This window comes from Ailuropoda melanoleuca, chromosome 14 (genome assembly GCF_002007445.2).
Source record: "Ailuropoda melanoleuca isolate Jingjing chromosome 14, ASM200744v2, whole genome shotgun sequence".
NCBI classification, from domain to species: domain Eukaryota; kingdom Metazoa; phylum Chordata; class Mammalia; order Carnivora; family Ursidae; genus Ailuropoda; species Ailuropoda melanoleuca.
This window is the reverse complement of record NC_048231.1, coordinates 15309501-15323373: the sequence shown is the minus strand read 5'-3', so window position 1 is coordinate 15323373 and position 13873 is coordinate 15309501. Positions and strand designations below refer to the sequence as shown.

The 13873-nt window shown below is 53.2% G+C and overlaps 1 protein-coding gene across 2 annotated transcripts in view; it reads left to right on the top strand.

Moving 5' to 3' along the window:
- The window catches only part of LTBP2 (latent transforming growth factor beta binding protein 2), a 106795-nt gene that overhangs the window by 65242 nt on the left and 27680 nt on the right, over nucleotides 1–13873 (top strand). For both annotated transcript variants that reach the window (XM_034643199.1, XM_019794629.2), the window contains exons 9-13: nucleotides 5678–5752; nucleotides 9120–9242; nucleotides 11682–11846; nucleotides 12108–12323; nucleotides 13447–13466. In XM_034643199.1, coding sequence (XP_034499090.1) covers nucleotides 5678–5752; nucleotides 9120–9242; nucleotides 11682–11846; nucleotides 12108–12323; nucleotides 13447–13466 — 599 coding nt within the window. The remainder of the gene's footprint in view (nucleotides 1–5677; nucleotides 5753–9119; nucleotides 9243–11681; nucleotides 11847–12107; nucleotides 12324–13446; nucleotides 13467–13873) is intronic.

The following is a 13873-nucleotide window of genomic DNA, read 5'->3' as shown; positions in this document are numbered from 1 at the left end:
GGAAGGAAGGAAGGGAGGGGAAGGAAGGGAGAAAGGAAGGAAGGGAGGGAGGAAAGGAAGGGAGAAAGGAAGGGATGGAGGGAGGATGGGAGGGAGGGAAGGGGAAAGGGAGGGAAGGAGAGAAGGAAGGAAGAAGGGAGAAAGGAAAGGAAGAGGGAGGGACTAAGTCTCAGGGAGCACCTAGAGGGACTGTGCTGGGCATGATGCTAGCTTCAGTCTGACATTGATTTTTTCTCAGTGAAGTGGACCTTCACAACCCATGAAACTGAGTTTCTGTCCCCACTTCTACAGATGAAAAAATTAAGACTGACAGAGGCTAAGAAACGTGCTTCGGGTCACACAGCTAGTCAGAGTAGAGCCAGGAATTCTATGGGGTCTGGTTGCCCCAGAACCCACACTCCTTCCACTGCTCTGGGGGACTAGAAGGTTCTTTCCAGCTTACCCACCCGAGGTTTACAAATCGAGGATTCAGCTCCAGTCTGCTCACATGCCCCGGTGCATTGAGCGTAGTCTCCTCCGGGGTGTGTGTGTATCTGTCTGTCTGTCTTTTGGCAGAGTGGTGTGTGGCAGGGTACCCTCCAGAACTCCCTGCTGGGGCCATCTGTCATCACAGGCTGAGATCAGCATGGCTTGTAAACAGCCCTGTGGCCAGACATATGTCTCCACCACCTCTTCCCCAAACTCTGTTGTAGAGTCAGGGCCAAAACCGTCTCCAGGAATTAGTCTGTTCTGGTTGAGGCCTCCTTGGGAGTCCCAGCAGCCAAGGGGGAGAGTCAGCAGAACAGGGGCGGCCCCTCTGCTTCCTTCCCCAGTGTGTGAGCTGGCCCAGGTGCAGCGGTGAGGGGACAGGACTGGGGTCAGAGGCCAGAAGACCTGAGGTTCTGGCCTACATGACCCACGTTTCCATACCAGGAAAGGTACACACACGACTGCCCTGCAGGCTTCCCGGGCGTTCTGTGATGCTCAGACTCCTTGGACTTGGGTTGATCCCAGCTGATCCCAGCTGCTTGGGCTTTCTCAGGCCTCAGAGGCCCAACTGCAAGGTCACTGGCAGCTCTCCACATGTCTCTGAAGCACCCATGGGAAACACAGCTTAGCCACTCTTTCCAGATTCACTTCTCTCTGCTTCCCACCCCCGTGTTCTCCTTGTGTTAGCTGAGGGGCCATGAGGGGTGGTGCAGGTTCAGCCCCATTGCCTTTATCCATTCTGCTTGGCACTCCAGTGGTAGACCTTGTGGGGCATTTACCCAACATCTGATGAGTGTTCTGGCCACCTAGGACCATCAGTCCTCTGGCCCATCTCCTGACCTCCTCCTGGGTATCCCTGCCTTTGTTTTTCCCGTTTGCTCTCCTGATCCCCTGTTTAAAAAAGGGAAGTGAAGTTCCCAAAAAGAGTAATATGCTTCCTGATGGGCATGGGTCTCCCCGTAGCCCACAAACCCCAGGATTCCTGCCTAGACAACTCCTGAGGCTTGGCACGACTATATTCATTTATTTATTTGGAGGCAGGAGAAAGGATTGGTTCAGAATCTATCTCTGGAGGCAGACTGCCTGGGTTCATCATCCTTGCTCCATCCACCAGCTGGGAGACCTGGGGCATGATTCCTAACCTCTCTGTGCCTCAGTTTGTGCCTCCAGAAAATGGGGAGAATATTAGTAAGTCCCTTCAAGGGCTATTATGAGGATTAATAAGGTAATACATGTAAGGACTTTATAATAGGGCCTAGCCCATAGTAAGTGCTATTTTAGTGTTTGCTCTTATTATGCATTCCATTTTGATTGAGTGACTCTAGGGGCATCTGGGTGGCTCAGTCAATTGAGCATTCGACTCTTGATCTCAGCTCAAGTCTTGATCTTAGGGTCGTGAGTTAAAGCCTCACATTGAGCTTACAAAAAAAAAGAAAAAAAAGATGATGGCATGCCTGCAGTGTACCATATGGTGTGCTGGGCTCTGGAGATGCAGCGACAATGAAGGCAAGGTTCCTGTCTTCACGGAGCTTACACTTTAGTGGGGGAGACGGACAAGCCAACAGGCCGTCATAACACAGCACTGAAAGTGCCGTGGCAAGGGAAGGCCCGAGTGTGCCGGGAGCCTTCTATCCCCGATGAGACCGAAGCTATTGGATGCTGCACTTGGTCTCAGAGAAGCTCGTAGGTGGCCTTCGGGAGGTGCGAGGCAGGGTCTGAGGGCCCTCTTTGGGATCAGGTTGGGGTTGCTGCAAAATGGGAATTTTACCTGGGACAGCGGCTTTGAAATTTGTTCCTCTCCAGAGAAGTCTGCCTTCACCAACAGTTGCCCGTCCAAGTTTCTCTTAAGGCCAGCGAGGGCAGAGGCCTCTGGGGAAGAAATTCCTTTATAGGAAAAGTCCATGAATCTAGATGAGTGAATGAACACAGCGCCTCTCAGTCTGCACGTTCCTGGGTTCTCACGGTGCCCCGCAGGCACCAGCACCGTTCCACCCTTGTTCCCAGCTCGAACCCCAGCTCCCACCGCTCCTCTCCTGCTCACTCCAAAAGCGGGGTCCTTCTGCCTCATGTCTCCTTCCTGACATCATGGTGCTGCCCCGGCCGCCTGGCGCCTTCTCTCCCTCCCGCTTTCAGCAGAATGACATGCAAGGGATATGGGCTCCGCAGCCAGAGGTTTGGGTTCCACCACTACTGGGTCCCCTCAGAGCTTCACTTTCCTAATCTGTACAATGGGGAGAATGCTCCCTGCCTTGCAGGATGGTTGTGTGGGAAACAAGCAGGAGAATGTGTGCCAATGGCCTCGTGGCTCCATCCAAACGTCCCCGTGTTACGGTTCCTTGGCCCTCTGGCATCAGCCTCGTGTTATTCTTCCCCACCTTCTGCTCCTCATAATGTTTGCAGGCATTGAATCAGCTTGTTTTCTGAGTTTCTCCAAACAACTTCCCCCTTCTCTTGCCTCCTCCCTGTCCTCAGCTGATACCCCCCAGGCCCCAGGCCCCAGGCCAGGGGCGCTCACGTTTCCCAGCCTCACTCCCATCCTTCTGTCTCAAGCATGTTCAGAATCCTCATTTATCCCCACCAGGCCGGAGCCTAGTCCCCCCACGGTGGGATGACAGGCAAAGCCCAAGCAAGACTGTCGTCCGTAGTGGGAAAAGATATTACAAATTCAACCGACATTTTTTTAATGTTAAAAAAAAATGAAGCTTTACCAATTCACCTCCTCACTTGGTCTGTATGTCAGACTGTCAGATGTCATGTTTGGCATGTGGAGAGTCCTCGGGGAAGAGCGGGGTTCCAAGAAAACATGGCACCTCCTCATGTTTGTCTTTGGCATATCACAACGCGTAACCTACAACAATGCTCGGTTTATGGGGTGTTTCAATTATGTTGTCAAGTTTTAATGAAAACAACCCTCACCAAGTGGAAAAGTGACTCTAAAAAAATTCCTGCAAAGAAACAGGATTCGAAATAATACTAATTACATAATCGCAAGTAATCAGTTTTAAAATGCAATGCCACGTCTCCCCTGACCTGTAATCAACTGTAGTCCAAAGTAAAAATAATGAGGACCTCTCAGATGTGACCCAAAACGGACCCCAGGTTCCAAACGATCAAGAAGGCTGTGTGAAATATGGTTCCGATCTACAATCATGAACAACAGACTTTGCCCCAAGCCTATAATGTGCTGGGTATTAGCAGCTAATGATAGAGCGAAAGTTATCTGGTTCAGAAAAACATTCAAAAACACCAAGATGCTCAAACTTTGCTGTGCAATTGGATGAAAGTGTAGATATCTCTAACGTGCCTCTTGGTATTTGCAAGAGTCCATTTCAACAATAAAATATATGAAGAACGAGCCTTTTGTAAAGATACTACCAAAGAAAGTCTGAACCACAAGGCATATATTCTCACCAGTAAATGACTTCTTCAGTAAAAATAAGTTTTCCAACAACTCTATAAGGGTAATTGCTGACGCTCTGATGGGAATCCAGGTGAGGACATAGGGGTGGAGGGCACTCCGTGCAAAATCCCCTCACTGCAGCGTGTGATCATAGGCAAGCTACTGCCACAGAGAAGTCCAAGTCAGAAGGCAAATTGCTTCCCAGAGTCCATAGTCTTTCATAGTCCATAGACTATGTACTCTGGGAAACAAACTAAGGGCTTCAGAGGGGAAGGGGGTGGGAGATTGGGATAGGCCGGTGATGGGTATTAAGGAGGGCACATATTGCATGGTGCATTCGGTGTTATACGCAAGTAATGAATCATGGAACATTACATCAAAAACTAGGGATGTACTGTATGGTGACTAACATAACAATAAAAAATTATTATAAAAAAAAAAAGAAGACAAATTGCTAGAGGAAGTCATCAAGCGGTTCACTTCATGAAACAAGACCTTTAAAGTAGAATGGGATCTCTATGGAACATTGTGTCCAAATAGTGTCCATGGAAATCCCTGTACCCCTTGAGAATTGCCGGCTATGTCTTGGCCAGGAAATGGTCAGACTTATAGATGAGCTATTCTTTTTTAAAAAATCAAAAATTTGGATGTCCACATCTGCAGCTCTGTCCTGTGATGGCAGATGGCTGTCAGGACTCTGTTATCTGCTAGAGCTTTTCAAGGAAAGGAAAAACAAACAAACAAAAAAACCCTTCAAAGCTTTCCTCTGGAAGCTGATAGGCTAGTCTGTCTCTCCAAAGTAAAAGAGATGTTTCCCTGTTTTTTAAGTCCATAGGTTTTTCTTTTTCAAAGCACTTTTTTTTTCTCTTTTAAGTAAGGGAGAATGTCATGAAATCAAGGTAGGATGGGTATCGGCCCCAGAATCTGAGATTTATTTCCTCGTTGGTCAGTCTGGAGTCAAACATCTGCTCAGTTTGGTCTGCCACTAGATTGGGGCGAGAGATCCCAGCCACAGAAAGAGCCTTTTGAAAATGGATGTTTGGAAGCAGTTCCATCATTCTGAGATTTGTTGCTGTAAACCAACTCTATTTGCACATTTAAAAAGCTTGAAAACTGGCATTTTCGAATGTATTTTACATTTGTAAGAACGGAGGAGCCAACCTCAGGGGAGATGGAAAGTTACCGGCCAGATTTCAACACCAGCATCACACAGTTGGTGCGAGCGCGTGAACACTGAACAGCGTGGTTTTCTCCGTGCCATCGACGGGGAGCTTCTTCCATCGTGAGCCGAGATACCTTGTCAGTTATAGCAGCATTGAAACCCAGGATTCAAATAAACTGAACTTAAAATTAAACTGAATTGTTTCATCTATGTGTTTAAAAACTAATAATACAGCTATGGTTATGGAAGATGGAACCATTAGCCAAAACTGGGTGATGAACACACAGGACCTCTCTGTGACTATTTTTTTGTAACTTCCTGCAAATCTATAATTACTTCAAAACCAAAAAATTAAATACATAAATCTCGTTTCATCATATTAGAGTGTATAACATTGATATGCACCGTATGTAATAACTCTATATAAGACATACAGTCAGTGTCATTTCTAGAAAGAGCAGGGTGCGTCAAGAGTAATCTAGTGAGAGCCAGGGAAGGGACAGTAGCCAAGGAGGCACAGCTCTCCACAGTGATGACTTGGGGGACAGGGCCTCACAGCTGTTGAGTCGGTTTCACCCCACTTTTCAGCATGGGTGACAGAGGAGCCCAAGGGCCCAGTGAGACCTGTCTATATCTTTACTCCTCAGCCTCCCCAGTGATTGAAAATGGCCAACTGGAGTGTCCCCAGGGGTACAAGAGACTGAACCTCACTCACTGCCAAGGTAAGGGTGACGCCGGGCCGGGGTTGGGCTTGGGGTGGGGGGATGATGAAGGTTTGAGGATGCCAGGGCACTGCCCCCACCACGTCCCCAGACAGGAGTGGTGTCACTGAGTGCTCTTGACTGGGCACCGCTGAGCCCCAGCTTCGGGGAGTTGTGGGGGCTGCTGGTTCTAGGGTCCTAAGGAAGTTGGGAAGATAATGAGAGAGGAAGCCTAGGAAGAGCCTGAGAGCTGAGCCTGTCCCTCCTCCCTTCTCCACCTGCCCCCACCAGACCTGGGCCAGGTGCCTGTATTGCTGTGGGATCTGTGTGTGAAGGTACAGCCCCGGTCCCCACACATCCCCTCACCTCCTCGGCCAATCTCCTTGAAATGGGAGGACTTTTGACTTCAGGATCCAGTCAGCCTGAGTTGATGGGGACCTCTGTGGACTTCCCCCAACAAATCACCTTCCACTGCTCGGACCTCCCTCCCACAGCCAGGAGGGGGACGAGGAAAGGCACAGGTAGAGGAAAGAGGGAACCATCAATCACAGACCCTGGCCTTGCTGGCCTGGCTTACAGGCTCTCTAAGGCCAACTGAGGTCTGGGGCATTCTGCATTACAGAGGGGCAAAGCCCAGAGGTGCCTTGGGACAGAGGGGTGGGCGGCAGGCTCAGCTATGGCTTTGTCACTACAGGGAATTCCAGTGGGGATGGTGCGTAGGACCAGGATGACTGAGGGGTCCAGCAGCCTTCATGGAGGGGCAACTGCTGCCACTGAGCAGCTCGGGCTCTGAGCAGGGAGCCCCTGTTGGCTGTGGGCCTGGCAATGGGAGATACAAGCAGGGCCTTTGAGCTGGGAGGCTCCTGGGGCTGGCAGAGGTCAGTGGGGAGCTGAGGCAGCTCCCCCTTTGGAGAACCAGATATACCGTTGTCTGTATGGCTTACTTTAAATGAAGCTGGGTTAGAGACAGGGGATTGACCCGCATGGTCTCATAAGTACCCTCCCCCTGGAGGCTTCTTCAGGAGAGAGGGATCCGAGGAAGTCCTGGGGTGGCTAGGCTCTCTGCCTGGGAGGCGTCAGGCCCAAAGAGGATTTCTGGCCCATGGATAAAGTGCTTAGACCAGGCAAAAGGGCAGGCCTCTGACCCAGCCCAAGGTCAGACTCCCCTGCGGGCAATGAGGACTAGTAGACTGGATGGTGGGTGTGGGGAGAAGTCTTTAGTTTTGCCCTTGGAGGGTACAGTAGGGCCATTCATATCTGAACTGTCCTGAGGGCCCTCTCCTCCTGGCAGGTTTCCCAGTGCTCAGGGTTAAAGTTATTCCCAGGATCTCAAATGAGCTCTTGGCCCTCCCTCCATTGAGCCCCAAGGATACAGGAAGCCAAGGGGCCCTCCCCCAGGAGGCCCCGCCCATTAACCTCCACCCTTCCTATGTCTGTGGCCTTGATCTCCATATCTGGGAGGGGACCTGCTCACCTCTACACCCATGTGCATCACCGTCCTCTCTCTCTGCATCCTTCTCTCCTGCCATGAGGCAATTTTCTGGTGTTGCTAGGAGCTGCATGCATTGTGCTAGGTGTTAGCACATGGTGACAGATAAACATGGCAGCTGCCCCCAAGGAATACAGGTACTTAAACAATTATACACCATGGGAGAAGTGCTCTTGCTAGAAAGCAGCTCTGGGTGCCATGGGATCGCATGGTAGGGGCCCCTTCCCAGACTGGGAGGGTAGGAGAAGGGCTTCAGTTGATGGCCGACCTGGACTTAAAGAATATGTAGAGGTGGGGCGCCTGAGTGGCACAGGGGTTAAGCGTCTGCCTTCGGCTCAGGGCGTGATCCCAGCGTTATGGGATCGAGCCCCACATCAGGCTCCTCCTCTGGGAGCCTGCTTCTTCCTCTCCCATTCCCCCTGCTTGTGTTCCCTCTCTCGCTGGTTGTCTCTATCTCTGTCGAATAAATAAATAAAATCTTTAAAAAAAAAAAAAAGAATAAATAGAGGTGACCAGCTAAAGGGGATGCAGGCGCTCCAGGGTGAGGGAATGGCACAAGCAAAGGAAGAGTTGGGCTGGCTGGAGCACTGCCCATGTGTCCACAGGAGACAACACAGGCATCCCAGGGCCTCATCAGAGACAGGCTTTGGGGAAATATGGTGGAGGTCACTGGATACCGCGGGAGGGTTTAGGAGCTCCCTCTAGGAGGTGAATGGGGACTCCAGACCCATGTCAGATTTAGAGATATCACTCTGGCCACAGTCCAGAGGCAAATGGGGTCTTTCTTTTCCTAGATCTCCATTGCATTTCCCAAGGCACCTCCATCCCTAGGGTGTCCTTCCACAGAATAGCTAGGCCATCTTCTAGCCCCTTCATTCCTGTGCTCGGTTCCACTTTCCCTGAAGCCTATGGGTGAACAGGTGACTCTGGTGATGGGGTCACCATGTTTAATCCCTTGGCCCTGGAGGTGGAGGTGCCCCTCACAAATCTTCCACACTCACCATCATCAACAAAGGCACCATCACCAAGACTTCTTGGAGCTTAGAGTGTGAGGGTTGGGATTTCCCCTTGGCAGGAAGAAGTTTCCAGCATGAAATGTTTTTGAGATCACAAAGGAAGCTAATGTTGTTCCCTTAAGAACAGCATGAGCATCCACTGGTCTTGGAATATGTGTGTGGCTTGCCCAAGGCCTTTAGCCTCCTGGAAACATGCCCTCCAAACCCTCTGCCCCTCAGCGCTTGCCTCCATCCTCCTGCCTCCTGTCCTTGCTCGGGTCCCTCCAGCCTGCAGCTTCCTGTGGACATGGTCCCTAGATCTGGGGGCCTGTGGAGACGCTTCAGAGTCCCTCAAGGAAGGCTGAATAGGAGGCACTGGGCAGATGGCTCTCCCCCCTCCAACCCAAACTGTCCCCTTATCTGCTCCCCTCATTTGCATACCAACACGCCACTCACTAGCCTAGTGACTTTGGGCAAGTTACTCCTGGACCCTGTTTCCTCACCTAGAAAAGGAAGCCACATGGACCTACTTGATAAAATTGTTGGTAAGAATCCGATGAGGTGTCATATGTCAGCCACCTGGCATGGTACCTGGCCCATGATAGGCATTCAAGAAACATTAGCTCTTCATACTGTGATCATTATTACCAGTTAGTGGAATTAAGTGATTTGCAATTTTTATCTTTTTAACTCTCCTAACAAGACTATCTGGTAGTTATGAATAATGTCCCCATTTTATGAATGAGGAAACTGAGGCATAGAGAGAGGGACCACACTTAAGAGATGGCAGCTCTCTTATTGTCCCTTTTTTGAGGAGAAAGTTTTGGAAGATCTCTGTCCCCGCCCCTCCCTTCCATCAGGCCTTGCTGGGGCAGGCGCTCCCTCACCTCCTCCAACCCCACAGATATCAACGAGTGCCTGACCCTGGATCTGTGCAAGGACTCGGAGTGCGTGAACACCAAGGGCAGCTACTTGTGCACCTGCGGGCCTGGCCTCATGCTGGACCCATCCAGGAGTCGCTGTGTGTGTAAGTGCTGGTGGGGACCAGGGATGGGGGACACTGGGAGGCAAGATGGGATCCTCGGGGTCCGCCGGCCAGGCCCAGAGCCATAACTTCCCCCAGGCCCCATGCCCGGGCCCAGGGTACACAAACGGATCTGCCCCTCCCTGCTGGAGCAGAGACAGTTATGACTTCAGTTTGGGTTTTTGGCATGTCTTTGGGGGCTTTGCAGTTTGGGATTTTCTACTTCTGTTTTTTTTCTCTAATCCGTGCTGTCCCATTTGTTGCCTCATTTACTTTGGGGAGATGCGTGTTGCCTTTGCTCTGATGTCTGGCTGAGCCGTGGCTGCCTCTTCCAGGCCTGAGTTTGGCAGCCTGGTCACTGAACTGCAGATAGGCCTTCCTTAAAGGGCCCATCTGTAGCATGAACGGCGCTGCTGCCTGGCCCCCAGGCCTTCCCGTAAAGCCGGGGTCCCTCATGGCTCGGAACGTGTCTGCATGCACGAATACATGTGTGTCGCTGGTCACAGCAGCACCATGTCTGTGTGTGCGCACACTGTGTGTGTGCATGTGTGTACCCCCAGGCAGCTGTTTCCAGCGGCCTCTGTGGTTTCTCTCTGGAAGAGGCCCAGGCTGGCAGCACCCCCAGATAGCAGAGCTGACGCCACGGCCCAGACAGGGCTTTCCTGGGGCAGGGAGGCCTGCAGAACTGAATAAAACCAGTCCCGACTGGCATCTGTGAAGTGGCAGCCCAGGTCGGGTTGCGCCCCCGCCCCAGCTCTGCAGAGCTCCCCGCGGCCCTCAGTCCACAAACCACCAGGTTCTGGGTCTGGGGAGGCCACGGGATGAGCAAGACTCCAATGCTGCCGAGAGGGAGCATCCCTTGTGAAGGGAAGGATGAGACGGGACCCGGCCCAAGTCTCCAGGGAGGGGAGACAGGAGGAGGCCAGAGTGGGGAGAACATGTCAGAGGGCCTCCGGGGAGACTTCATGGTGACAGGGACACGTGGCCCATGCCTCCAGGGGTATACACCCCTTCCTTCTCATCCCACCCCCCACTCAAGATTGCTTTCATAGGCAGACATTTTTAACACCTGAAGTGACTTTTACTTATTAGCACCAGAAAGAGACCCTTACTTAATATAGGGAGGCACAGATGGCCCTTGGGGGGTCTTTATTTTTTTTCTCCCTCCCAACTGTTACCTGCTCCAGAAACTTCTGATGATTTACCTCCGTGTAGGTGGAAAGGGGCAGATACGAAGTTTCTCTTTCCTTCATTTCTGAGCTTTCCCTCTTCTCTGCCACCTGACCAGGGCTGGGCTACAAGGGCCCCTCTGAGCTGGGGCAGCTCCCTGATACTCTCAGCCAGGTCACCTCCACCCTGGGGCTCAAAAGGACTGAGCCATTTCTTGCACTATCTCAAGGGAAGTGGCTGCTGGAAGCAGAGATTATACCTGGAGACCCAGGCTCATGGACTGACCAATAATTGATCTGTGTACGTAGCACAAGCCCTTTGACGAGGCACTTTCACCTACATCGTTGTGAGGAAAGTGTCTTAGTCAGGGGGTGCCTGGCTGGCTGAGCTGGTGGAGTGTGTGACTCTTGATCTTGGGGTCATGAGTTTGAGCCCCACATTGGGTATAGAGATTACTTCAATCAAACAATCAATAAACTTTTTTTAAAAAGTATATTAGGAGCCTTTGGGTTACAAGTGACAGAAACCCAGCTCAAACCACTGTAAGCAAAAATAATTCATTGGTCCACACAACTAGGAAGTCCAAGGGTAGGCGAGCCTCAGACTGGAGGGTAGTCTTCGATATTCACTATCAAAGGACAAGAAAGGAGACAATGGTGGTGGTATTGTGACCATCTAAATTCAGCATAGCTCACACTCGCAGCGGTCCATGGCATTTTGGTTTGTGGAGGTGGCCATCCATGCACACGGGTCCAGCGAACATTTACTGAGCGTCCACGTGCACCGGACACTGCGCTGGGTGCTGGGCTACAAAGATGGCCAAGATAGGGTCCCTGTCCTCAAAGCTCCCCATCAGGCCTTTGGCTCTCACCTTGTCTCGTCTCCCCAGGGAGACCGTGGCCCTAGAGCACACTGCTCCCCACCCAACCCCAGGTGGGTGGTGGGCTTTTGTAAACTCTTGTAAACTCAGCACCTGGAGACCAGCACGTACATCCCCACTTCCTGCCCTCAGGCTGTCCCCCGCAGGGTGGGAGTCAAGGGGCCCCTCCAACAGGTAACACAAAGGAGATGCCAAAGCCTTCCACCTACGGCCATTCCTCCCAACATTCTTTTGAGCATCTCTAGCGCCCGAACCCGAACCCGCAGATTGAGACTCTGGCCAGGCCTGCTGGGTGTGCACTGCCAGCAGCCCCTCCTACCCACTGCCCTGCTCCTCCCCGCACTTCCCCAAGGCTGGCCACCTGCCCACCACACCTGCCGTGTCTGTTGCAGCCGACAAGGCCGTCTCCATGCAGCAGGGGCTGTGCTACCGGTCGCTGGGGCCTGGCGCCTGCACCCTGCCTTTGGCCCAAAGCATCACCAAGCAAATCTGCTGCTGCAGCCGAGTGGGCAAAGCTTGGGGCAGCAAGTGTGAGAGATGCCCCCTGCCTGGCACAGGTAAGCATCTGTCCCAGTCTCGGCTCCGGCCACCAAGGCGGGGCTTCCTCCAAGCCAGTGGCCATTTGGCCCCACCTGGACCTCACCTCAAGCCAGAAGACCCTTGGTCTTCCTTCCTTCCTGCTCAACTCCTCACCCCAACCTGGGTCCCTCTTCCCTTGTTGCCACAATTGCTTGTCCCCCGAAGGGAGGGAAGGGAGGGCCCCGGGTTCCCTCAGGAACGGTGCCTCTCAGCTTGTCCTCTGACCGGTGACCTTGCAGAGGCCTTCAGGGAGATCTGCCCTGCTGGCCACGGCTACACCTACTCGAGCTCACACATCCGCCTGGCCATGAGGAAGGCCGAGGAGGAGGAACTGGCCAGGCCCTCCAGGGAGCAAGTGCAGAAGAGCTACGGGACCCCACCCGGGCCAGCGGAGAGGCAGCCGCTCCGGGCCGTCACCGACACCTGGCTGGAGGCCGAGACTGTCCCTGACAAGGGTATCTGGGCTGCGGGAGGTGCCTGAGGGGTTCCCCTCCCCCTCCCCGAAGAGCCACCGGGTATTTATCCTGGATGCACAGCTTCCCAACTCTGGAGCATTAGGAAATGGAGTTCAGAGCAGCAGCACCCAGCCCCGAGAAACTACTCGCCTGGTGTCCTGGGAAGGCCTCACCTCCTTCCCCTCCCGTGTGGGGTCAAAGGTGCCCACGTCCTAAGGGTTGTGGGTGGAGGTGAGAGGTCAGCAGCAGTCCCCACCCAAGCTGATCAAGCCTTTCTGTCCCCTGCCCCCAGCCGGACAGCTTCTGGGCTGGTGCTTGCTACAAAGCCTGAGAGCTGGCGGGGAGATCCTGGGGCGTCCGGGTGCTGCAGGTCCCCTCCCTGGCCTTAGAGTCAGAGCACTAACTCCAGCTCAGTCTCCTGGGGCCCAGGAGGCACGGGCTGGAAAGAGCTGGCTGAGGCACCCCCCAGGGCAGGGAGGGTCCTGGGGGGGGTGAGGGGGGGAGAAGTCACATTAAAAGCACACCCAGGTTCCCGGTAGCCCACAGTGCAGGCAGCCAAGGACGGATTAAGACCAGGAGAGCTATGTGATGGCCAGAATTGCTCTGGGAATCTATAACAGACAGACAGGGAAGTCAGGACAGAGCCCCAGTCATCATGGGAACTGGACCCTGGCTGGGCCAGGAGCAGCTCCTCTCTTTCTAGAACTGTTGCCCAGTTCTATATCCCAGGGCAGGGGGCGGAGTGACCTGGCACAGCTAGGAGGCATGAGAGGGAGGAGGTGGCAGAGCAAAGAGGAGGGTTACATCCGGGACTGACAGGTGGACTGGCCCGGGAAGGGGTGGGACTCATCCCTGAGGCCTTAGAGGAAGGCAGGAGATTTCCTCTCACCAAGGAAGCCCACCTTGTAGGCCCTCCAGACCTGGCATTCTGAGATCTGTGGTGGCCAGTCCAGCAGGGCGGGAGAGGCAGAAGTAGGTAAAAAGATTCTGCACTCTCTCCACGGCTGACCTCCAGGGGGACAGGTCGGGAGGTCAGAGACTGAGCCAACCCTGGCCGTGGGTGGAGGGGAGAAGGTAGACAGGCTCTCCTCCCTGAGCTCATGCTCTCGCCTTTCCTTCCCAGGAGACTCTCAGGCTGGCCAGGTGAGTGCATCCTCCCAGCAGGGGCTGGGCAAGCGTGGCAGAGAGTGGGACAGGGCAGCCACTGACACTGCAGGGCAGTGTCCCCTGAAGGAGGAAAGGGGGAACGATGGGTGAGGTGTAGGGTGTTCCCTGGAGAGATGCTGGCATGGGAGGGTCCATCCAAAGACCTGGTTTTGCCCCGGGGGAAGTGAGAAGAGCTCTTGTACAAGTGTTCTCTCGTGTGGGGTGCTCTGGGGCCCCCTTCAGAAAGCAGGTAGGAACATGTCCTGTTAGTCCCGGCTTCGCAAATAAGGTCTAGAACTGGTTCCGGATTAATTCTGGATTTGGCACTTTCTGAGCCTGACTTGCTTACACCACAAAATCTCCTCGGCGGGTGGCTTGTGGGGAAGTGAAAACAGAGCTGTGGA